The sequence below is a fragment of the Carassius auratus genome, chromosome 5 (genome assembly GCF_003368295.1).
Source record: "Carassius auratus strain Wakin chromosome 5, ASM336829v1, whole genome shotgun sequence".
Lineage (NCBI taxonomy): Eukaryota > Metazoa > Chordata > Actinopteri > Cypriniformes > Cyprinidae > Carassius > Carassius auratus.
Genome location: NC_039247.1, coordinates 7,899,953 through 7,926,925, shown reverse-complemented (window position 1 = coordinate 7,926,925; position 26,973 = coordinate 7,899,953). Strand labels below are relative to the sequence as shown.

Genomic DNA, 26,973 nt, shown 5'->3' with positions numbered 1-26,973 from the left:
CACTTCTTGTGGTTTAAACTGCAAAAATATAACTTAATTATCATTATATTTCTGATATTATCTATCAAACTAATTTGATATCGTTCGCTTTTTAATATAAACTGCTAGCGTAGCACGTTATCCATTAGCTTGTAATTCCCGCCTGCTGTCTCTTTTCTTTCTCTCGCTCCACTTTTCAGTTCATAAGACACCTGTGGTAAGTGGGATTCATTCAACAATTGGTGAGTATTGGCTTCCTCTCCTGTTATTGTCACGTGCACTGCTTGCTACATGTTTGGTTTAGCTTTTTCCGTCATCGGTGAGGGATTCACATGTGATGAAAGCAGGGAAATAGTTAGTTAGGCTGACAGAAGATTTCAAATCTAGAGACACGCATCCAAACTTTAATTGAGAATTTGAGGGCCTTAGATATACACACATATGTTTAACAGACAATTGGAGTTTTTGGGGTAGACCTGACCTGTTGAAAAGAGACAGTCTTCATCCTTCCTGTGGTGGTGCCGAACTTCTCTTTAGAAATATGGCACATTAGTCTAGAGTTAGTACTTGAAGCTAAACAATGCATTAGTGTGAGAAAAATAAAATTTTATAAAATTTAACTAATCTCCAGCTTTCATAGCTCAAGCAGGCATGTTCATGAAAAGACGTTCAAGCGTACAAAAGCACTTTTTGTAAATGATATCATCACAGATCATAACTTAGTTGTGCTGTTTGACAGAAACCTGGCTAAAATCAGATTATTACATTACTATAAATGAGTCTACCCCCCAAGATTACTATTATAAACATGAGCCGAGTCCAAAAGGGGGAGGTTTTGCTTCAATTTAAAGCAATATTTTAAGTATTTCTCAGAGCTCTGGTTTCAAGTGTAATTTGTTTGAAGTAATGGTGCTTTAGATAACATTATCCAGAGAAACAAGCATTACTGATAACGGAAACCATACAGACTTTATCAAAGAATTTGCTGATTTTCTTTCTTAGTGCTGGTTGCAGATAAAATCTTAATTGCTGGTGATTTTAATATCCATGTTGATAATGAAAAAGATGTATTGGAATCAGCATTTATAGACATTCTAAACTCCATTAGGGTTAGACAACACGTGTCAGGGCCTATAAATTGTAGTAATCATACTTTAGATTTAATACTATCACATGGAATTGATGTTGATGGCATTGAAATTCTACAGCAGAGCGATGATATCTCATATCTAGTCTTGTGAATACTCCATAGTTAAAGATGCAAATTCAACTCCTTGCTACAAATATTGTAGAATCATCACTCCTACAACAAAAATACTGCTTTGTAAATAATCTCCCTTACTCTTCTTGTTTGTATATATTAGTGCTACTGGATCTTGGTGCTGCGTTCAACACTATTGACCACAACATTCTTTTGAATAGACTAGAAAATTATCTTTGCATTAGTGGAATTGCATTGTCATGGTTTAAATCATACTTATCTGACCATCATCAATTTGTAGCAGTGAATGATAAAGTAATCATATCTATCACAAGAGCAGTATGGAGTACCACAAGGCTCAGTACTAGGACCGTTGCTTTTCACACTTGAATTGCTATTCTTGGGAGATATCATCAGGAAACAGCTTTCACTGTTATGCTTATGATACTCGGCTCATGTGACACTGAAGACTGGAGTAATGATGCTTTGGATCACAGGAATAAATTAGATTTGAATGTATATTAAAATGTACATTTTTTTATTTTACAATCATAATAATATTTCACAATATTACTTTACCCCTGTATTTTTTATCAAATAAATGCAGCCTTGATGAGCAGAAGAAACTTCTGTACAAAACATTACAAATCGTTCTGATTCCAAATTTTTCAATGGTAGTGTAATTAAGAAAAATTTACATGCATATGTTTATTCATATTCATGTATGATTTAAATATATATATAAATATATATTTTATACTTTTATTTTGGATGCAATTGATCCCGGTTAATCGATTTGACCCCCCTCCCCCTCCAAAAAACAAACAAACTTTGTTTGTGTGTATATTATGCATAATTTATATATATATATATATATTCATTTTTCATCATTACAACAAATTAATCTTTAACTTAAGTAGCTTAACTCCATACAAAACGGGTCAAAAATTTATTGTATTTATTAAACAATTGAAACACAAATGAAACATGAATACATTGGGTAATGAAACAGGGTATAGCAAAAACAATAAATAGGCAAACACAGCCATTCCAAACAAAGGCTTTGGAATGCATATATGCTTTATGAATAAAATAAAACCAATATACGGTATAAAACTAGTGTTCTCAAACATTTTTGGTCCATGAAAGCAGTAGTTGTGAAACATTACACAGGAAATATGCTAATAATTGCATGCAGTCCAAAAGCCAGCAAGAGCTAATGCAGCACCAATACATTAATTTCCCATCTCCTTTTCTCATGTGGTTCGGAAAAAATATGCATGCCAAACGAATAGATAAATAAATCAAGGGCCCTTCAGGCTCAATCACACTAGAGGGCAGAGTAAAAAGGAAGTTGATATGTGTTCGAGGTGCGCACTTCTGCCCTTAGGCTGGTTTGGGGTTAGAGTATTAACAGTATGCTCGTAAATCCAGGACAGTGGGACTGTTTATCACAGTGAGCGTGTAGAGACAGTTTTCCCAGGCGTGTGCTTCCATGGTGACAGCGTGATGCATCACATGCTCTCAGGCGCGTGTGGAGCCAATTTGCAGCCACATAAGATATGCAGATGATTGCTGCACGAGACAGACAGGAATCTGCACGTCTTTAAACGTACCTTTAGTTACAGGCTATTCACCCTAAGGATGACCTTGAACTCCTTGTGGGATTCTGAGAAAACATCTTTACCGGCAGAAATCAAAATCCAGTTTCAACAGGTTGAGGGCGTATCCTGAGGGTAAGCCATAGTGGGATAGTTTACAAAAGGGATGGACAATTTTTGGACCAAAAAAGCTGGAAGTTCAAAGGTTGATGCCAAGGTGAATGTTCATAGTACTGTCAAATGGAAAACAAAAGAAAGTACATTGTCATTTTGTCTGAGGTGCACAACTCTATGGGTGATGTCATTCTTCCACTTAAGATGAAACCAATCAGATTCCACAACATTCTGGCTCATTAGAATAATAGATTCCCGCCTGAAATTATTTGGTTGTTTATCAATATATGATGATAACAAGAGCAAAAACGGGCATTGCAAGTAAACAATGGAATTCATTCATGAAACACAATCGAAATGAATCACTGGTAAATCTGTTCTCACATTCAATGTGATCCAGCAATTGAAATACAAACACCTGCAATTATTTAGTAGGCCTAATCATTTATCAATACACGATAAATGCTAATTAAAAAAGCATAAAGGGGCAGTGCAAGTAAACTCTGGGATTCATTCATGAAACGCAAGCAAAATGAATAACTGGTAAAACTGTACAGAAATAGTTATTAAACATTCCATATGATGGAACAACTGAAGTAAGATTGCATGGAATTATTTGGTAATCATTTATCAATATTTGATTAATCAAAAGCATAAAAAGGGGGCATTGAAGTAAACACTGGGATTGATTCATGAAACACGATGAGAATGAATCGTTTGTGTAGAGTAAATGGTCATTTCACTTTAATTTGATTTAACCACTGATTAAAACGATTCTGATCTGGATTCATGAATGATGCCCATTAGGAATGACGAGTAAACAATCATTTGTCTAAACTTCAAAATATTAATGGATCATTTATATTATCCAATTTATGATGATATTACAAAGTATAAATGTGTGCATTCAAACTATGATTTTACTTCCACTTTATGTGCTGAATATTTTACAAATTTACATAGTTTTTTTCTTTTTCTTTTAGATCTTTCACTAAAACACTTTTTCCCCCCTTGGGTCACCAAATCAAGCAGAACTCATTATTTTGATCACTTTTAGCTCAGCTCTGTTTAGTTGCATTTAGTAATTTACACAGGGCTGTCACTCAAAATTATGAAATTTTTATGCACGAGCCACCTCTAAATGAGTTTGCCATAACATAAAGGACATTCAAAGTGCCTCATCATCACAGGACCAGAGACGATGTTCCTGGTTGTCCATCACTGAAATGATCTGGAGTGCATCTAAAACACTAGATCTACAAGTACACAAGCCATGACAAAAATAACAGACGTAACATTTAACAGACAGGACACGGCAAACAGACAATGAGAGAAGAATTTGGAACAAGAAATAACTACTATGATTACGAAACACATTTGTAGATCCTAATTATACTAACTGCAGAAGTTGCCAAAAAAAAACAAAAAAACAATCTGATTGACTTTGTCCTAATTAATCTTATATCTAATTGCAAACGTGATTGCAGTTGCTGCAGTGGTGTGTCTCCAGCTCACAGTAATTCTGTGCAATCTATCAGAGCCTCGGTTACTAATTTATGTTTTAGGATTGCTCTATAAAGGCATTCATTTTATTAGTGTTAAGTGTTAAACAATACAAGGCATTAATGGAAAGAAACTGATGGCGAAAGAGGCTTATGGTATTAAATTAGTTACGACTGATTATTTTTAAAGGTTTGTAATATGATGTAGCATTTGGAAGACAATTCAGCGTCACAACATATCAGGTCTCAATCATGAAGCACATGCAGAATTAAATTGTGTGCAAACCGTTCATGAAAACCATTAATTGTTGAATATAATTGCACTGGACAATTTATGCAAGAATGGTTTACAGACGTGAGTGGAAATATTCAATTAAATGCAAACAGTTTTTTGAATGCATGACACAGAAATTAGTTCTGCTCATGTATTGCGGGCAAATTTGTTTGCTCGATTTGAAAGCAAGTCTGATTAATCCCTCTATATTTTTGCTAAATGAAAATGCAAGCACACAGAGTTGCCAAAAACTTCCAGGGACACATAGATACACTGACAAAGACGGACAAAACCAATAAAGCTAAAATGACCTGCTCGTGGAACGGCAAAGTGAGTTTGTATCAGTTCATATCAGAATCTTTCTGAGAAAACGCATCTAAAAATTACAGGTCTGAAAATTCTGATATACTTTAAAAAGCGTCATGATGTGACAAATAGTGCCAACATACCAATTTATAAAGCTGCAATGCTGGAAGAACAAAAACGCTGTGAAAATCTGAAAGGTTAGGCACTGAAAAACAAGCGGAATGGACTTGAAAATGAGCTGGCGATGTCAAACCCTGATTGGTTAGAGTTCTTCATAGTTTCCGCCCTCACTGTTTCCTGGTCCGTCTCCACCCGTGAGGAAGGCCTCAAGAGCGTCCACGGTTCCTGCTTTCTTGGTCCTTGATGATTTCTTCTTCTTCTTTTCTTTCTCATCTCCTGTTCCCACCTCATCTTTTTCCTTTTTCTTGTGTTTGTTTCGTTTCTTGCTGCTTTTCTCATCCTCCTAGAACAAAAAATTTCATTACATGTAAAGACAGTTTGTGCACAAGCAACAAAATCTGATGGCATAAAAAAAAGGAAGAATATTACAACTCTGAAATTGTTTTCTTTTTCTGTTTATTATCTGTAAATTGTTTTGAAACAAGTTGGATATAAGCACTACACAAGTAAACAAGATCCGACTAAATGTGCCACAAATATCAATAAACAAACTGGACACTATCAGATGACAAGCTTGCTGGTAGATTTTGGAAGTGACACACACTACTGATGCTGCAAACATTACAATATGTGCAGGTTTAATTGCCTTGGATGATATATCAGTCACAATCAATCACTAATATGGTTAGGTTTTGGGTAACCATATTTTAGGTTAGTTTTAATATGGTTAGGTTTTTTCTGTATCTTACCTCTTTGCTTTTCTTTTTCTTCTTTTTCTTTTCCTTTGTGGAGTGTCTGCTTTCATTATCTGCAAGATAAAACACACATGGAAATGCGTCACATTCAGAAAGCAATGAAGTTGCAGTGCTCTGTGACAGCATAACCTGTGTTAATCTCACCCAGACCAAAAAATGCACCAATGTTTTCAAAGATCCACTAAAAGTTAACTTTTTTTTCATTTGAACAGTTCATTAAATTGACACTTAAATTAACCATCAAAAAGTAGGCTAGATTTAAATGACTGATTAAATAATGTAATCTTGACTTATCTTGTAATAATGTATATATATATATATATATATATCTCCATTCCCCTTTGGCTAAAGAAAGATAAGGGCGTGAATCCTCGTTAGTTTTCAGTATTGCTTTGATCAGCAAGTCATTTACTGAATGTTACCTTCCTGGTCTTCACTGCTGTCTTTACTATTATGTGTCATCTCTTCAAATCCTAGGCCAAACAGGTCAATGTTGCTGTTGAGGGTCTTAAATGAGGGGGCAACAGGTTTGGGGGGCTCTGGGAGTCCAGCTAGCACAAACCCATCATCTGACGGGTCAGATAAGTCATCTCGTGCAGAAAAAGTGCCCTGCAGAAAACAGACAAAGCAGAGAAGATGAGAGACTGAATGGCATTTATCTGGTGGCAAAGTAACCATTTATTATCTAGGCGCATTAGATGATTTTTATTTCTCTGAGAACAACATTTGTGATAGATTTAAGTGTATTTCAGTCAAAGATATTATCATTAAGTAAATTAAAAGCTAAAAACAAAATTTTTCTTTTCAGAAAAACTTTCACTAAGATTAAAATGAAATCTAATTCGACATATTTAAAAAATTAGCGTGGAATAGCAGGCCATGGCTCGAAATTTAAGTCGCTGATTGGTTAAACTTAAGCAACTTATTATCAAAAGCCTAAAAACTGTTTTTCTACCTTCTTGATATTAGGTACGTCAAGCTCTTCACTCTCAAATTCAGGGTCGTCCATGACAAGTGAAATGATCTGATGAGCAACTGGAGCCTCTTGGTCTGAATCTGAGTTGGCCTCGACGGCGCCTCCTGTCTTCAGGCCTTGTCGCTGCACTGCAGGTCCTGCGGGGGTCTTCAGGCTTTGGGGTCTCTCTGCTGGCTTTGGCTTGTTTTGCAGCTGTTTGACAGAGTTCACTGTAGATCTAAAGTTGAAAGTCAGATTCCACAGAAAATATGAGGTGCTTTCTAAGCAAATAACATCCTGACTCCAAATAATTATTCATCAGAGATCTAGCCTTCTGTCCATCTATACATACATCTATCCATCTGTCTGTCTCTCCATCAGTCCTTCTATCCGTCCAGCCATGTATCCATCTATCAATCACTCCATCCATGAATTATCTGTCAATTTATCCAACTATCTATCCATCTATCTAGCCATCCTTCAATCAGTCTCTACATTTGTCAGTCTGTCTATCCATCCATCCTTCCTTCAATCCATCCTTTCCTCCATCCTTCCATCTACCTTTCAATCCGCCTCTCCATTTGTCAGTCTATCCATCCATCCATCCATCCATCCCTCTATCCTTCAATCCATCTCTCCATTTGTCAGTCTATCCATCCATCCAAACATCCATCCATCCCTCTATCTATGCTTCAATCCATCTCTCCATTTGTCAGTCTATCCATCCATCCATCCATCCATCCCTCTATCCTTCAATCCATCTCTCAATTTGTCAATCTATCCTTCCATCCATCCATCTCTCCATTTGTCAGTCTATCCATCCATCCATCCATCCATCCCTCTATCCTTCAATCCATCTCTCAATTTGTCAATCTATCCTTCCATCCATCCATCTCTCCATTTGTCAGTCTATCTATCCATCCTTCCATCCCTCTATCTATCCTTCAATCCATCTCTCAATTTGTCAATCTATCCTTCTATCCATCCATCTCTCCATTTGTCAGTCTATCTATCCATCCTTCCATCCCTCTATCTATCCTTCAATCCATCTCTCCATTTGTCAGTCATTCCATCCATCCATCCATCCCTCCATCCATGGAAATCACTTGTGCCAAGTAGCATTAATTGAAAACAATAATATCATTAAGAAATGAAAACAGGTTTTGCCTTCATTAAGAGTGATTTAATTAAAGTAAATTAGATAAGTCTCTCTGCTGATGGAATCATTTCTATTTCGAAAGCTCATCAACAGTGAGGGAAATTAATTAAAAACACACAACAGATCTTCAGGAAGTTCTGGTCAGGTCTCAGCACGTCTGCATCTCACTGAAGTCTATCTGTGAAATGTATGACGCATTTGACACATCTGCAGGCGGTTCTTACCCCTTTGAGTTTGACCCCGAGCCGATGCCTTTGTGCTGGGCAGCTGAGGGCAGAGATGAATCTTCCTCCTCATCATCACTCGTGAGTGTGACGCCTATGCTCGGGACCGCCGCTTTAACAGCAGGATGGGACGGCACTCTGTCATCCGGATCTAAATCATCCTGGAAGCCGGAGACCAGAGGATTTCCCCGTCCCTCTCCATCACTGAGGAAAACACAGGAGAGCTCTCAGGAGTTTAACGTGACCAAAATTAAACTCACTTTCTTAATAAATCCCCCTGCTCTTTTTGTGATCAATGCATCAGTCCTTATTTTAAATAAAGATGTTTGTTCACTACTTTCTTCATCTCTTATAAAACAACAGAACCATAATCAAACTCATTCCGAGACAGAAAAATCACGTTGATCTGAGGAAATGAAAAAATCCTATTTGTAATCCTGTCCAGTTTGTTCATAAACTGCTGAGATGACTACAGTAATACTCAGACAAGCTATGTTTTTTGCTTTTAGAAACAAACTATCCGTTATCACAGCTTACCTATCACTGTCCAGGATGGGAGCTGATGCTGGAGGTTTTTTCTTTGATTTAACTGCTGCTGTTCCACCATCTTCCAGAAAGGTCCGGTCCAGGCCCACCTCCGGCACAAAGTCATCCACACACTGCACATTTCCAGAGGACTTTGGGTCTTCAGAACCTGCAGTTTCTAAAGAAGATAAAAGACCTTAAAGGTTTTAAAACTAATGCATGTAATAAGCTAAATGCTTTTCTAGCTACATGGCAACAGGTCAGGCGTGCATTTTAACCAAACGCAAGTTGAGTGAAATCCTATTAATGTATTGTGTATTAATGGTAAGAGGCACAAATTTGTGCAAATATTTGACCATTATAGTATTTTCCTGTTATTATATTATATTAAACTTTTATTATTAATTATTAAAATATGTTTACTAATATATATATATATATATATATATATATATATATATATATATATTAACATTCAGCAATACAACATTCAGAAGAAGTAATTTCAATAATACTACAAACTCAAAAGTTAAATATCCAGTATTTGTGCTAAAATTTCACCAAAACACATAAAATGCAGTATGGAAATTAATATATGAATATATCTATACTTCTCATGCTAAAATCCAAATAAAACGAAAAAGAAACTGATAAAACATACCATCTGTGATGCTGATTAAATTATTAATGGAAACTGGATCCAGCATTCCCCAGAACAAGGGAGCTTTTGTGAAACCACACAAAATTAAGCAAGCAAAATATATGCATATAATATATATATGTGTGTTGACAGGAAGTGCATTAGTGTCCTTCTGCTTGGTCCCATCCCCCAGGATCTGCAATGCAGCAGTAAATGCACTGGTGCAGAGCTGTGCATGTGTTTGTCAGTCCACCGGTCTCTGTAATGACTGTGCAGTGGCAGCTCCAGTGTTGCCTGATAATGTCTCAGTGGTATTCAGTATATAAGGCAATGAATGTAGTCTCTGGAAGACAGCCCCTCTTTACTACAGTCAATATAGTCACATTAGCAAACCTACACACACACACACACACACACGTCAGGTTTACTATCCCTGTTGGGACTCTCCACAGATGTAATGGCTCTTCTACTGTACAAACTGTATATCATATCCCTGTACACTAAACCTTCCCCTCACAGAAAACATTCAGCATTTTCACAGTCTCAAAAAAAGCCTCCTTCTGTATGATTTATAAGCTTGTTTCCTCATGGGGATTTAGGTCCCAACGGGGACACGAGTCCCCATGAGTCAGTGTGTGTTCAGATTTAAGTCGCAACCGGGATAGAAAAACCATGTACAAACGCACAACACACACACAAACACACACACACACAGATCTAAAAACACACTAGAGCAAGTGTGTAAGTTAAATGTTTTATAGCATAATTTTTATTCAGCTAAAAATCTCCAGAATTAAGCAAACTCTACTGACGTTGTTTTGACTTCTGTTCCAGGGTTGTCATTGTTAATTAAAACTAAAACCATAAAGTATATTTATTTCTTGAAATAAAATGAATAAAAAAACCTAAGCTTTTTTTTTTTTTAATCAAGCATTATTTCTCATTTTCATGTACTAATTAAAAAGTAATAAAAACTTTTTATACCATAATAAAAAAGCCCAACACAATTACTTATTACTTTAAATAAAATTAAAATGAAAAAAAGAAAATATAAAAACAAAAACCAAGTCAAAAAAAATGTATACGAATAAATTCTTAAATTTAAAAAAAGTTTATGATTAAAACAAACAAATATCTGCCAGTGGATTCAGAAAAACAAAAAACAAAAAAAAAAACCCACCTTAATTCAAAGGGATTCATATTAATTCATATTCCACTGGCTGATATTTGTTCTTGTTTAAAGCATAAACTAGAGTAAACTAGAAAACAAGACTACATATCTTCAATTTGCTTTTCAAGTAAATGCATCTTGATTTAAAGACCTGAATATGTGGAGGGAATATTGAATTAAGGCTTTTAAGATCTGCAGAAAACCTGTATATAAAAAAAGAAAAACTCCAATAATATATCAATGATCTCTATAATAACACCGTCCTATACTGACCAGGTTTGTCCGGTGATGGCTCTGCAGTGGATGATCCGAACAGGCGTGAGATGAAGCCTCGTTTCTGGGCAGGAGGAGGTGCGGGTTGGGCAGGTGTGGGCACCGGTGCTGTGGGCGAAGGCTCCAGGGTTTGTGATGGTGTCTGGGGTACATGGGTGGCTGTGGTCTGGGCGGGAGGGTGTGGTATAGATGGAGGTGGTGGAGGGGCAGATTGGGTCTGGAGCGGGACAGGGACCTGTGGGGTACTGGGGCTGGAGTTACTGGGAGAGGCAGCACCGGGCAGCACCACAGGGGACTGGGAGCCCGAGGATGGGCTCTGGCCATTAGAGGGAGCCGGAGAGCCATAAGCTTTGCGTGACTCCATCATCTCAAGAAATCTGGAAAGACAGTCAACTTGTAAAATTCTGAAAATGATGGTCAGATGAAATTCCTGTTTAAGTGGGCAGCTCTTGGCCAGAGTAAAAAACGAAATATACTTGACTGTAATGTCAAAGTCCCAGTGGCAATATAGTGCAACTTAATCCTGAGCCTGTATGATGTTCTATAGCAAGGCTTAGCAAAACATTTTCAGCCATAACCCTTATATGTAAAACATTTACTTGAGGTACCCCCTTAATATTTCAATAATTTACCAACACATTAATATGAATCGCTAGTATTATATATTAAATACACAATATTAAATATGTTTATTATATATATTAGGTTATATATTTGATTCGATTTTCATGCCAGATATCTCGATATCGATACAATACGATATGACTACGCGTTCTTTCTGAATCTAAAATAGTTTGGGAGTTTGGGAAACACTGCTTTACTGCATCTGAAATATATTGTGTGCATACTGGTATGTGTACATGAGGTTCACACTCACATGTCATAGTTCTGGTCCTCAGTCTCCTGCTGGACACTGAGCTCTTCTAACGTGGCATCGATGTCAAGCTGATTTGTCTCCAGTTGCCGTAACAGAGTCTCCCTCTGCACACACAAACACGCCACATCAAACACACGGTCAACTCAAGGGACATCAACACTGACCTCATTTTTACTCAAGTAGATACCTGCTTTATTATTTCTAAATTAGGAGGAGGACTAAAAACGAATGGGTAGAGAAATATGCAAAACTTCAAGCCTGTAGCTCAACTTTTTCTGAAATACACAGACTTACCAATAACCCGAGATGCACATAAGTGATGCGCATGTACGACCTAAATAAAAAAAAATGCGCTGGGTAAATAAGTTCAGAACACTAATTTGTGCACGGACATGTTGCCAGCTGTTAATGCACAATCACTAATTACGATTAAAAATATCATGGTATTTGCAAATGTTATTTATTCCTATTATTATTTATTATTAGTAGTATTATTTTATAACGGGTTGAAGGTCCAAACTTCAGTTTCAGTGCAGCTTCAAAGGGCTCAACACGATCCATGCCGAGGAATAAGGATCTTATCTAGCAAAACCAATCTTTAATTAAAAAATTGTAAAACAACAAATCGCAGAAAGTTTTGAAGTTGGAGGAGAAAATTAGATGAGTACATAATGCGTGAATTTGCAGAAGAGCATCACAGAGCTAGTGCAAGACAAGCATTTGTGGTTAAAAAGTATTTAAATGTTTATTTATTTTTTTAGAAAATTAACGATTGGATTTGCAAGATAAGATCCTTCTTCCTCGGGTGGGATCAGGTCCTTTTGAAGCTGCACTGAAGCTGCAATTTGGACCTTCAACCCATTGAGCACCACTGAAGTCCATTATATGGAGAAAATCCTGGATGTTTTCTCAAAAACCGTCATCTCTTTTGTGACTGAAGACAGAAAGACATGGACATCTTGGATGACATGGTGGGAGATTAAATAATCAGGACACTTTTATTCTGGGAGTGAACTAAACCTTTAAAGGGGGGGTGAAATGCTATTTCATGCATACTGAGTTTTTTACACTGTTAAAGAGTTGGATTCCCATGCTAAACATGGACAAAGTTTCAAAAATTAAGTTGTACGTTTGAAGGAGTATTTCTGTTCCAAAAATACTCCTTTCGGTTTGTCCCAAGTTTCGGAAAGTTTTTTTCGAGTATGGCTCTGTGTGACGTTAGATGGAGCGGAATTTCCTTATATGGGTCCTAAGGGCACTTCTGCCGGAAGAGCGCGCTCCCGTATAGCAGAGCACTGAGAGCACAACAGACTTCACTGATCAGAGCGAGAGCGTTGCGAAATGTCACAAAAGAAGTGTGTTTTTGGTTGCCAGGGCAAGACAACCCTGCACAGATTACCAAAAGAGAAACAGCATTAAGGGACCAGTGGATGGAGTTTATTTTTACAGAGCATCAACGGAGTTGTGCAAGTGTTTTTGTTTGTTCCCTGCATTTCGAAGATGCTTTGACGCCATTTGACGACGGATTTGCGTATCGTTTATTTCTTAAGGATAATGCAGTCCCAACGAAAAAGGGTCACGATTGTGTGTTGGAACCGCATGCGGTGAGTAAAACTGCTTCAAATATCTCTGTGTTGTTAACTTAGCTATCGGCGCGTAAGCACATAAAGTAAACAACATGTGATGTTGTCATCAAACTGCACTTTCCACATGTAACGTTACAGCTTAAAAAAAAAAAAAAAAAAAAAGACGACAAAGTGGAACTTAGTCATTTTCCAAAACCGCTAAGCAAATATATACAGTTTCAGTACATACCACATAGAGACATTGTTGCTGATGCTGCTCTTGTTAAAATTCAGCCACTGGATCTGATTCTGGATCATAAATAAACGGCTGAATCTAACTGTTAGCCATGGTTTGTTTTGGATGATGTTTTCCTCACGGTAATGTCACAGCTTCCAGATGCGCTCAACTGCAAAAGCTTACTCGTGCTCGTGATTCTTTAGCTCCGCCCACACGTCACGCCTCCAGCCGGTCGTGTTTTTCCGGGAAAAATCGTTACAGACTATCTTTCTCTTATAAATATAATAAAACTAAAGACTTTATGGAGTTATGAAGGATGCAGTACTACTCTATATGTACTCAAGATTAACAGGATATTGAGTGAAAATGAGCATTTCACCCCCCCCCCCCCAACCAACAGAACTGATACTCGGGGTTAGAAGTTTGTTTAAAGTCATGCAAGTTAGAAGTGGCCTTTAAACTTTGACTGAAAAAGATAGCAAAGAGAGGAAAACAGATCTGGACACAGCACTGAAATTTTCATGAGTTTGACATGCTGTGCTCGACGGACTGATTCTGAGCAGAGGGATTTGCGGGGTTGTTCTACTTACAACACTATTCAAAGATAATAAAGACTTGTTACTAACAGAAGATCTAAACAGTGTCCAACAGACAAAAGATTCATAAATGGATTCATAAATGGCATAACATGATGATATGGTATTGGATACTTTTAAGATCTATAGAGGTTGCATCTGTATTTATGATCTTGTGTGGGTGGTTAATTGAACTAGACTAGGTAAGTTAATTTCTCTAATAGGATCAATAAAATACATTAAACTGAAACCAGTCCTCTAACCTACTGACTGTGGAGTAACCTCAAGAAGAGCCTGAGACGCTGACACATAAGACTCAGCCGTCGCCATTGATGCCTAGGTTAATTTCAACCTACCTTATTAATGAATGCCATCCAGCCAGTCGCAAGAGACGCATGACGAGAATACATCTAAAGTAAAGACTTTAACTCTACTGCTAAAATAGGGGTGCTCAAATCTGCTCCACAGTTGCCTACTGAGTGCTCTCAAGAAGGTCTTACTGTAGGTTTCCCTCAACTTCTGACCCATTCATTTCCATTTTTTTAACATTTGTGATTAACATCAGTGTTGTTATTGGTAACAAAATCTAAATGTAATACTAAACCTATTTAAATAATTTAAATATGATTAAAATATCAAATAATTAAAATAATTTTGAAATATTAGATGTAAAACTTAATATTATTTTTAAATTCTAATTTAAAAATAAAAACCAAATAGAAATATACAAAAACCTAAAAAACAAATGACAAAATTACTAAAACATTACGTTAAAATTGTTAAATTAAAATGAAAACCGAGAATATGAATATAAAAGCTTATATAAAATATTAATAAATACTATAATAATATACAAACAATGCTAAAAAACACTTGTTTAATTTCCTTTAAATTAATAATCTCATTAATATCAATTACAAGCTACTGGAATATTTTAGAGCAATGCATATCTTAAAAAAAAAAAAAAAAAAAATAGTATTTTTGATGGAGTTTTCCATGATAGACTTTAAAGATTTCATTAATTTCTGTGATTTTTCCAGGTCAGGAAAATCACAATTTGATCTGATTTGATCGTCTGGTATTTCTAGGTTTTCAATGACCGTGGGAACTACTGTGAGTTCAGAAATCCTAATTATGACATGTGAATTCAAGAGATTTTGCTCAGAATAAAAAATTAATAAAAATGCATGCATTAGGAAATTTCGTATTTCTCTCTTTTTTACTTCCTAACAAAGAGAGAAGCATTTCAGTACTAGTGCAAAAAAATTTAATAAATAAAGTGATAAAACAAATTACACACAATAAAAAAAATTCCGCTATTAGCCCCAAACCGTGCATGCATACAAATATATAAGTTTACAAAGGCAATCTTAAGAATACTTGGGTGACAATCGTACTATTCTTTCATAATGCTTTGAAAAAAAAAAAGTAAATTTCAATGCATTGTAAGTGACATGTGAAGTGACATTCAGCCAAGTATGATGACCCATACTCAGAATTTGTGCTCTGCATTTAACCCATCCGAAATGCACACACACAGAGCAGTGAACACACACACACACACACACTGTGAGCACACACCCGGAGCAGTGGGCAGCCATTTATGCTGCGGCGCCCGGGGAGCAGTTGGGGGTTCGATGCCTTGCTCAAGGGCACCTAAGTCATGGTATTGAAGGTGGAGAGAGAACTGTTCATGCACTCCCCCCACCCACAATTCCGTCCGGCCCGAGACTAGAACCCACAACACTTCGATTGGGAGTCCGACTCTCTAACCATTAGGCCACGACTTCCCCAACTACAGTAGATGTGTTACAGCAAGACGACGGATGAAAATCAAATCCCCATGTAAGATATGTGAAGATTCCACTTGAAATTATGATAACACTAGATAAACATCCATATCTGACTTTGAGAGTTTCCTCTGACCTGCAGCTGCAGGAACGGGATGTTGAAGAAGCGATGGAGGTATTTGAGACCAAAGCCGTTTTTCATGGAGGACTCAGCATAGTGAATGTAGGAGGAGCCTGGAGGTCTACAATAAAAAAGGATTATGGGATTAGGGAAAAGTTGACTGATAAATTACATATACACTTATTTTAATTATAATTTTTTTTTTTTTGTGTAGGTAATTCATAAAAGACAGATCTTTCCAGTTTTTATTGAAAAGCTTGTTACTTCCGTTGCTTGACTCATTAGCATAAACTGCTGAATATTTTTCACATTGGCAAAAATAATTCATTTTTCAAGGTCAGATAATCTAGAAGTGTGCAATTTTAATTTGTTCAAATGCTTTCTCGTTTGTAGACTGGCTTACTGAACATTTTTAACACACACACAAAAAAAAAAAACTGATAATTTTTTAGCCATCTGACACAAAAACTACCTGTTTGAAACTCAAAGGTCTTCACAACTACTCATCAAAATAAGTTTAACTTGAAGAAACTGTGACAGAAATATTGTTACCGTTTTATCCTTTATTTGATTACTGCTGCCTATGATAATTAAACAGCCAACATAGAATTATTGTAGAAATTGTAATAAATTAATATATTGTTAAGGTTTTATGATTTAAATTTTTTAGACAGGCTTTTGATTTGTAAAATTTAATTAAACCAATAAAAGAAAAAAAACAATCTATATTCTAAAACAAAATTTGGAGAGAGATAATTTTTTTGTATTCCATCTGGCCCTAAAAATTCATAAAAAATAAAATGCTATTAATTTGTATGCATTTCATGATTTCAGTTAATTAGACATGATTTTTGATTACTAGCATTTTATTTAACAATTAACACAGAACCCAGAATTTATTTATATATATATATATATGTGTGTGTGTGTGTGTGTGTGTGTGTGTGTGTGTGTGTGTGTGTGTGTGTGTATGACTGGGAAAGAAAATCCCGGAATTTGGGAAAAATATTACAAATATTTCACATGGCCCTACTACAAACATTGAGCTGGACTAAAAGGGGCCCGTAAGCCCCTGGTTTTGAGGGATAATCTTGAACTGTCCACCTGTTAAGACTGCTGATGAAGTCTCTGATGTCGTCGGGTAAGATGACCCGGTGCTCGCCCATGTCCCGCTGGTTACCCAGGACACACACTGGGATGTGTGTCGGCACTTTCGGCAACTCCCTAAGGATGTAGTTGAACGTCCTGCAGCAAAGACAGAGTCTGTGATTCATATGAAACCTACTTTGACATGATTTCCTTGTGTAACGCACAATGGCATACATTTTCTTTTACATATGATGATATGTTTATATATTATAAACATATCTATATCTAAAAATATGAGTTTTAACATTTTGCGCAGTTTGGGTTTGGGTATTTTTGAACGATTTTATCGAAACATCTTATTTTCATTTTTGGCCAGCACTCCTAGACTTGTGTGACCATCCACATATACATTGGCAAGACACATAGTAGAAATGCCAGTTTCATAAGAGCAAGCAGCATTAAAAAGCAAAGTCTTGTTTGGTCATCGATACTTTATCTTGTAAAAGATTTTGACCAGAAAAAAGAAGACTGAGTAAGCCAAGATCACAGCCAGCCAACATTCATTTAGTGAGCTGAGCCCCATTTTCCATACATCTATCTTTGAGGTAGCTGAATTTTATAGACAAATTGATCCTATATTGTTCCATTCTTAATTCAGTTTCCACATATCTACGCTCAAATCTGCCCAGAAGCAGGTTAAATGTAACAAACAGAATTCAAATTTGGCTTTATAAGTGGAAATGCCCAATGTTCTTATGAGAGCAACTTTCAGCATTGGCCAACATTTTAATATAAGACCAAGTTTGCCACTTTAGTCATAAGGCAATACTTCACCTCAAACTTTGTTGGAGCTGCACATACCCAAAGTTACCCAACTGATGATAAGCATCATAAGCCATCAGTGGTTCAACCACAACGTTATGAAGCAACGAGAATACTTTTTGTACGCGAATAAAACAAAAATAATGGTTTTATTCAACAATTTGTCTCCTCTTTGTCTCTCCACATCACCGTAGTGCCATATTTTGGAGAATATGAGCTGAATGCAGGCAGCTCTTCTGAGTCAGCCGCGCCACAAGGATACGTTCTCTACATGTATTTACACTTTGATTTGAAAGAAAACAGCACATCCTTGTGGCACGGCTGACATACAAGAGCGTAAGCTGCCTATATTCAGCTCATATTCTGGCTGTACGGTGATGTGGAGATACAACAGAGGAGGCAAATTGTTGAATAAAATCGTTATTTTTGTTTTATTCGTGTATGAACAGTATTCTCGTCGCTTCATAACATTACTGTTGAACCACTGATGGCACATGGACTACTCTGACAATGTCTCTCATACTTTTCTGGGCTGCAGGTTTTGGTTTCATTACTTTCTTTGTTCCTCGACTCTACTGAGAAAGAGACGTTCAAAGACCTGCTGCAACCCAACGCCTATTTCTGGCACCTGATCCTGACCACTGATCAGAAAGAGCGATGATGGGGTGGAAATGGAGGGACAGGAGAGGGAGAATGAATGAGGGGTTTAAAGAGAGTGAATGTGGGGAAAAATGAAAGGCAGATTCCTTACCACTGTTTGGTGATGTCGAACATCATGATCACGCCGTTACAGTTCTTATAAACATCCAGGAACTCTGCGTCGAGAGCCACCTCGGCTTCAGACTGCTCAGACAGCAAAACAACGCCAAGATTGAAAAAATTATATCTGGTTTCCAGCAGAATATGCAACATTAAAGTCAGCTTGCAAGTAGTTGACAGATAACATAGTGAGACATCTGAAAATGCCAAATGATTTTAATTCAGCCAAAATAAAACTTTGAAGTATTAATTGCATGGTAACTGTCAAGTAGACTTACACTTCAGATCAAAAGTTTGTGGTCTGTAAGTTTTCCTTTTTTAAAGAAATTAACACTTTTATTCAGAAATAAAGAATTAAACTGATCAAACGTTTTCAAATGAATGCTGTTCTTTTGAACTTTCTATTCATCAAAGACTGCAGATTTTTTATTTTTTTTTGCATGCTTTCAACAAAAATATGAAACTGTTTTCAAAATTAATGATTTTTAAGCGGCAAATCAGCATATTTGAATGATTTCTATAGAATCATGTGACACTGAAGACTGGAGTAATGATTTTGCTGTGCATCACAGGAACAAATCACATTTTAAAATACATATTTACATAAAAAAACAGATACTTTAATTTGTAGCAACATTTCACAGTATTACTGTTTTATTACATTTCCTTGGTGAGCAGAAGAGCCTTTCAAAAACACTTGGCAACCCCAAACTTTTCAACAGTAGTGTAACTACCTACAAATATTCCTTGTTTATCAAATACCTCCTGAGGTTCATTTTCCAATTTCAGATTCTCTCCGCGTCTTTTCCCTTTCCCTGCAGTAGTTGGAGAAACACGGATATTACAATTAGTGTGGCAGTACTTCAGTAACTGTGAGTCTGAGATACGAGTAGAGTAATAATCATAAGCTTACCCATTCAGTACCCAAACTAATATTTCACTGTCATCATACATAAGCTGCACTGGATTTGTTTACACTTTAGTGAGACCAACTGGAACCCTGAGTATCTTAAACAACTAGTTCGTCAAAGCAATCCAAAAATAAAATAATAATCCTATTAGTACCATTACCATTATAAAAAAATTGCATTTAAGGTACAGATTTTATCAGTTCACTACTGTTATGTCCTACTGGTTTGACACATAACTTAAACAGCACAAACATTATATTTTAAAGAAAACAAATTAAGCTATACTGTACATAAACTTCAGGTCTGATGCACATGAATTCACATGGGATCATCATTTTTATTTTTTGATGATAATGGTGGAAAAAAAAACTTTAATAATGCATGTCATAAAAAAAATATGGCTACCATGGTAAATTTTTGCCGGTAATAACTACTTATTCACAAAGAGTGTAAAAAGAAAACTGTTTAAGAGCAGTATTGTCATTCAAACAAGCTGAAAATCAACAGAATTTCCAATTCATGCATCATTTATGAACTTTTAAAAGGGGGCTGTTTGAAATGTTTACATCGTAGAAGATCATTCTGACGACAATTTCAGAAGGGAATAAAAAATGCATTATAAATTAAACATATCACCCACCCCCTATTAAAATGAATGCACTGTGGGAAAGATGTTGCCATCAGATTCACACTAGGGTCTAATAATAGCACAGGCTACTGAATATAGATGTCTATTCTGAGCACGGTTTTATAGTAAAAGAAGAGAAGTGACACACACACACACACACACACACACACACACACACACACACACACACACAGAGAGAGAGAGGCTGTTTAATGTTTTTTACTACTAGATTACTAGTTCTCACCTACACCTTCTGGAAGAGGAAGCTTTTGCCCTTTGAGTATATGCAGACCACAAAAAAGAAGTAAAATATGACATTGCACTGTTACCTTTAAACATAGCTGAAAACAGACTTTCGGACAAAACATAATTCAGATCTTTCAACCGATTCTTTGCAAATACAAAATTTGTTTGGGATCACATATTGCATAGCTGCACTAACTATAGCACTAGTATGTGTTGTGTTAAGACTCACCTTTATCTACCACATCCCAGACTTCAACTTTCACTACATCGTCTGTTGCTGCGGTGCACAAATAAAAGCAAGAACAAAATACAGTTAGAAAAAGAGTCAACAGGTTTTGATACTTTACAAAAGATTACCTAGTTAGTACAGTATATTTCTCATTTCTGATAAGGTGGTCTATTTATATAATTGAATTTATGTTACCGGAAAGTTCTTTGAATATAAACCACTTCCCTTCATAAAAGACTACTTAACCAGTGGAGAAGCGAAAGTGAGTCGCAGGTCTGTTCTGAAAGGGTTGCAGACAGCAGGGTAATGTATTAGACAGAAATCTAATACCAAATTTGGCCCAGATGTGTTTGGCTGGTAAATCACGTCAGTTATTATCTATGCTTTTACAAAATTATACATTTTCTAATTCTGACTTTAAATTCTGAGCCAAAACCGAAAGATTCAGGATGCACTTGGCAAAAAAACTATAAAATAACCCTACTTTATAATTGTGTGTGTATATATATAAACTGGTATACATATTATTGCATAATTTGTTGTCTTACTGATTTTTTTTTTTTTCATTTAGATGACTGAATTAAAATATATATTTTTTTAATAATCAATTATATTTATTGAATGATCAACAAGTTGTACAAATATATATAAACTGCCATGAGTGCATTTTAAGTCAAGATTATTTTTGAATGTTAATGACAGATTTATCAAAACATAAAGACAACTGGTTAAGTAAAAATATAATGTGAAATAATGCATAAAATTAGCAAAATGCTTCTCTCTAGAGTTAAGTAGTACTACAGAGGAAAAGAGCAGTTAATATGCTGCTTGAACTGATGAGGATTCATCAATCTGTTGCATCAAATTAAAGAATGTCAAAACATTGCATTTCATGATAATTCAACGATTTTGATATCTGAGACTTTGTTGCATATTAAAAGTAACAAAGCAAAAAGTTGTGCTACAACGTTTAGTGAAGTTCATGCATCAAGAGAAAATAGAATTTACACTGACTAAAAGACTGATCTTGAGATTTAAGAACTCATTAGTATTGACAAAAATCAATATTGTTAATCAGCACTAGTTTCCACACAGCTGAAATGTTTACTCGTTGGAGTTTATCCAGGTAGTGAGCATGAAATAGCCACTGACAAAGTCCATACCTGAGTTACACATCACTGTTTTTCAGCCAATGATTTCGACCTCCAAAATATTTTGTGCCAAAACTGGAAACTGCTATTTCAACCGCTGAATTTTCAGTACATGACTAGCCTAAACCATGAAGGATGACGTTATATAGTGCACGAGGCACTCATTAGCTAAGTTTCCATCGTGCCGTTTTTAATCCCTTAATTCACAAAAAAGTTTTTATGCTTGCTTGAGGTGGTTTTAGACACATTTGCGGAGTAAATTTCTCCATGTGCATCAAAAAAGTAATTTGCTTCACGCTATAGGACGACAAAACCTGATTTACCAGTGGACCCATCTGGTTGCACAGCATCTGAAATGTTACGGTCATTCTTAATTGCCTGAGTAATTTCTGGCATCAAAGTATTTCTTCAGCAGGCATCCATCACTGAAAGTAATGACCACATTTATTTCGTTTCGTCTGCTCGCTCTGAGTCGCAAGTAATTTATTATATTTGAAAATAATTATATTCAGTGGCTTCTGCTTCTGATATTTAGCAACAGTTTATCAGGAAGCGATGATTTTGTTCTCGTTGACTCATTGGATGGAAACGGTGCTTATTTGCATGTCTTCTGCGATATTCCAAAATTCCAAAACTCACTTTTGTAGTTCCAGTGAATGCTGGTGACCTGGATCTCCTGTGTAGGGATGTACTCTTCCAGAAACTTCTTCCCTTGAAGTCGGTGCCAAAGTGCACTTTTACCCGTGTTTCTGTCCCCACGGATGACTATTTTCACTGAGAGAATCAAGCAGACACAAGAACATTAATATGACCCAAGCAATACATCAACAATCTCAAGTTTCAAAGCATAAAAAAAGCACACTGATTGGAAATGGAAAGATCTAAACCAAGACAATTTCAACCAAGTTTGTATTAATAAAGTTGCACTGATACAGCACAGTGTATACCACAATGCAATTTTCACAGTTGAAATGCTTGGCATCTTGGGATATCTGCATGTCAAAAAAAAAAGACACCTCTACCAAGGAGAAGCAACTGGAAAAATAGGCCAGTAGGTGGGTGATCATGTATCATTCATGCATTTTTTAACAACACAGTGCCACAAAAACAGTAAGTATTCAAAGCCAGGTCCATGAAGAAACACCGAGTGGCTCACTGCTGCAGCGTCGCATGTCAAACACAACTTCTACACAACTCCATCACACCAGTGACAGGCAAAGAAAGAAGGATTCAGTTACTGTACAGTTATATGTTTAAGACACAGAGTGAGATCTTGGTCTTATGACACGCGTTATGATGTCTCACATTTCCAAGGGACAAATCTTTAACTTTGTGTTTCCTAACAGTTTTATAAGGGAAAGATAAAGAGAAGTTTTTGCATTAAGAAAATAAAGCTAATAAAGTTAACAAAGACAATATTTGTTTTAAATACACATTACTGTAATGCAAAATAGGCTAAAATGCATTGCATGACATTTGAACTTTTTTTTTTTATACAGGTGATTCTCACTGCATTTTCACATTTTGTAATGCTTTTTTTAAAATCAGCATTAATTGCAAGCAGTAAAAAAAAACACTAATCTACGACTATTTTTACAAGTTCTTTTTAAATGGTGTACTTTATTTATATATATAGTATAATGCATTAGATGTTAACGAGTTTTTAACATTGTGTTTCATTATGTGGGTAAATAAACAGAAAATAACATTATTGTTGTTGTTTTTTGCGTTGACACTATTTTCATGACATTTAATTTTGCATTTTCAAATCAAATTCACATTACTGTAACGTAAAAAAAAGTAAAAAAAATAAATCCCATTACTAAAACGCACAGAATGAGATTTGACCTTTGATTCTCAACAGTTATTGTCATTTGGATTTGCACTTTTATTTATTTATTTAAGTCAGCATAAATTGAAACACACACAAACTAGTCTACAACTAGTATACATACTTTTTAAATTATATATATTTTATTATATTTAATTGTGCATTATATGCATTGTACTTTTTGGCATGCATTAGATGTGTTTCACTATGAAAATATCAACAATTAAAAATAACAATCCCTGAAAAATCCCTTTTTATATATATATATATATATATATATATATATATATATATAAAATGGGCTTTTAAGATTTTATATATATATATATATATATATATATATATATATATATATATATATATATATATATATATATATATATATATATATATATATATATATATATAAAATGGGCTTTTAAGATTTTATATATATATATATATATATATATATATATATATATATATATATATATATATATATATATATATATAAATTCACTTTTTTATATTAAATATTTTTGAATTTATTGAATTTTTTTTTTTATGATTTGTGGATGAAACATGACCAAGACAAGTTCTTAACAGAGTTCAGGAGGAGTTTTGTTTCTAACACAAGCGGAATAAATGAAACAAAGCGTTTCACAAATTTGAATTTGATTTTAAATTGTCAACACAGTTTAACGTTGCAAAACAAGTGCTGCCGAGTTCTATTCAACACAGTATAATACAGCAGACAAACCACAAAGAAAAACTCACTCGGCAAGCCCAACAGAAAACAATGGATGTCTTCAACACAATCGAAAACTATTTGTGAGAGGCTCTACTCAAAGAAAATCAGATTAAGCACAAAGCTCTTACTGTTATATTGTACGCCCTTGGCGAAACGCCTCTGTAGACTCTGGTTCATGGACTGCAGGCCTGCTGGGATATTTCTATCCCTGAGCTGCCCTGCTTCAGAGCCCACCAGCTTCTTCAGAGCGGTGAACATCTCGATGAAAGCCTCTTCAGCAGTCCAACAACACTAAAACCTGGTCTTCCAGAGAAACTCTTAAAGATTGAAGACTTCTGAGATTATTAACCCAACATATTGCCGACAGGTGTGACGTGGTCTGAAGGTCAGGAGTGGAGTCCGTCTTCAATATATATTGATGCAGATAACAGATGTTTACTTTCTAGATTACAATCCTAAAATGTGCCATTTTAGCTACTGTAACCGTTGCGATGATATCTGTCCATCTACTGGCATCACCTGTGAGGAAAAACAACATGGGCACACAGAAACAGCCATCAGTTTCACAAAAATAAGATCAATTCAGTCTTCATTTACTCCCTCTCGTGTCATTTCCAGTTTCTTTCTTTCATGGAGCACAAGTTAGTTCACACTGTCCTTTTCCACATAAAACACCATAAAAGTGTCCGGATTCATATTCGCCAAGTTTTCCAAAGCAATACAAGAAGTCCATGTGAGAAATGGACCGAAATTTACATATGAAAAGTTACTTGCATGGAAAAGAGCAGCATGAACATTTAAAATATCAATTTTTTAGTTCCAAGATAGAAAGATTGTGAAATTTTAAAGTAAATTAATTTTCATATTTGAAAACTACTTCGAACCTAATTAACCGACTTTCTGAATTAGAGACAGCATTCGTCAGAAGACACTACACTATATAATAATATTTTAGGTAAATATTTTTGATAATGGATAACATTTTGGTTTAATTTTTACTTTTTAAAGTGTTTTTAGTAACTTGTCCATGTAAACCTTCTACAAATACAAATTCTCTCATTAATTACTCTCATGTCGTTCCAAATCCATGAGATCTTACATCTTGGGAACACAAATTACGATATTTTTGATGAAATCCGAGAGCTTTCTGACCCTCGGCTCTTGGATTTCATCAAAAATATCGTAATTTGTGTTACGAAGAAGAGCAAAGGGATTTTGTACCGCATGAGGGTAAATAAATGATGACAGAATTTAAAATTTTGGCTTTTTTATCAATTCAAGGTTTACATATGTGTGTTTATATGACAATTTACTTATTAAAAACACTGTAAAAGGTAAAATTAAACCATAAATACATTTTTATCAGTTATCAGAAACCTAAAATATTATAATATACTGTATTTTTTTCTGGTGAATGCTGTTTTTAAGTCAGTTAGTCAGGTTTCGGGTTTGTTCTCTCAAATATAAAAAAAATAATTTACATTCTTTCAATCTCCGTACTCAAAAATATATATTTTAAATGTTTAATTTTTGGCTGAACTACACCTTTAATAAGTATAAAACACATTAATGTTTTATTATGGTTACCATATTTATTCTAACATTACAATAATTTCCAAAATAATAATGATTGTTATTTATGTTTATTAAGATGGTCTGTTATTACTGGTCTAAATCTCCTTCGCAAATTTGGTAGCAGAACTAACTCTGAATTGTGTGTTTTTTTTTTTTTTTAAGTGTCATATTTTAATCTTGCGTTAAGGTTAATTTTAAAATTAACCCAAGCAACAAAGTACTACAAGTAAAAATAGATTTAAAATGCAGAAACAATGTAGTATGGCATCACATTTGACAATTACATCATATAACCTCGAAAACATCATCACAACCTCAGATCAAGACCGATATAGCAGCAGACTCGTAGATTTGATTAGTTAACGTTACTTAAACATCATAAAAACATTAAATAAACATTAAATCGCAGTGTATTCTAACCTTAATAACAAGACGAACCAGCTGTTAAATGTTGTTTAGCAGCTCCAGATACATTCACTGAGACATTACACCTAAAAGCTGCTGAACCTCTGACGGGGAAGTGTGAAAACTGTCCCAGAGAAGGCGCTCATTGATAGCCGTGTTTATTTTAGTGAGGTGAATTATTTGCGCTCGTCTGTTTGAGGGCCATCAGCTGCGCGGCTAAAGCGACGTGTCAATTAACGGTAACCAAAACATCGACGTTTCATTGAAACTCAGCTCTGTTTTATTCTAGCTACCGCATTACCTGGTTGACAGTCTTCGCCCGCGATATTTCAGTCGCATTCTGCTGACTGCTGAGTTTCACTGTATCCCGTTTTCCGCGCTGAAGGGAAACATTTCCTTAGCATCCCTCTCTCGTCTCATCCCTTGGAGTCCGTCAGCTGTGGAATGCCGTGAGGAGCACTGTGAGGTGGGCGAGCGTCGCTTGTGCTGCAGCGCCTCTAGCGGTAGGATGATGAATAGCGGCGCTGTTGCGCTCAACGCCTTTTGGCGGTGTTATGATGAAACAGCAGGCCTTTAATGCCTTGAGTGGTAGAATGGGATCCACAATCTAAATAGACAACCGGGAAAGT

General features: G+C 35.6%; 1 protein-coding gene across 4 annotated transcripts; it reads right to left on the bottom strand.

Annotated features, from left to right (window-relative positions):
* Positions 1-2,106: 2,106 nt before the first annotated feature.
* LOC113073251 (rab-like protein 6) lies at positions 2,107-26,805 on the bottom strand. 4 transcript variants are annotated; one of them, XM_026246143.1, is made up of 17 exons: positions 26,646-26,804; positions 24,493-24,883; positions 22,440-22,574; positions 20,650-20,697; positions 19,398-19,453; positions 18,628-18,719; positions 17,070-17,210; positions 15,981-16,086; positions 11,677-11,780; positions 10,800-11,176; positions 8,728-8,893; positions 8,191-8,394; positions 6,808-7,045; positions 6,275-6,461; positions 5,847-5,905; positions 5,231-5,440; positions 2,107-3,014 (listed from the first exon to the last, which is right to left on the bottom strand). In XM_026246143.1, the coding sequence occupies exons 2-16, from the start codon at positions 24,620-24,622 to the stop codon at positions 5,240-5,242; spliced, it is 2,244 nt and encodes a 747-aa protein (XP_026101928.1). In that variant the 5' UTR covers positions 24,623-24,883; positions 26,646-26,804; the 3' UTR covers positions 2,107-3,014; positions 5,231-5,239. The 4 variants fall into 4 exon arrangements, with proteins under 4 accessions (XP_026101928.1, XP_026101923.1, XP_026101912.1 ...); XM_026246138.1 differs by having other exon boundaries at positions 2,107-5,440; positions 26,360-26,805; XM_026246127.1 differs by having other exon boundaries at positions 2,107-5,440.
* Positions 26,806-26,973: the final 168 nt, after the last annotated feature.

What these genes read in the sequence shown, in the direction of transcription:
- LOC113073251 (XM_026246138.1), bottom strand. Translation starts at nt 24,622, where the DNA reads ATGTTCACCGCTCTGAAGAAGCTGGTGGGCTCTGAAGCAGGGCAGCTC. An exon ending in TTCGACATCACCAAACAGTG is followed by an intron (nt 17,211 to 18,627) that starts GTAAGGAATCTG and finishes TCTTTGCTGCAG; the next exon opens with GACGTTCAACTACATCCTTA. An exon ending in CAGCAGTGAAGACCAGGAAG is followed by an intron (nt 5,906 to 6,274) that starts GTAACATTCAGT and finishes TTTATCTTGCAG; the next exon opens with ATAATGAAAGCAGACACTCC.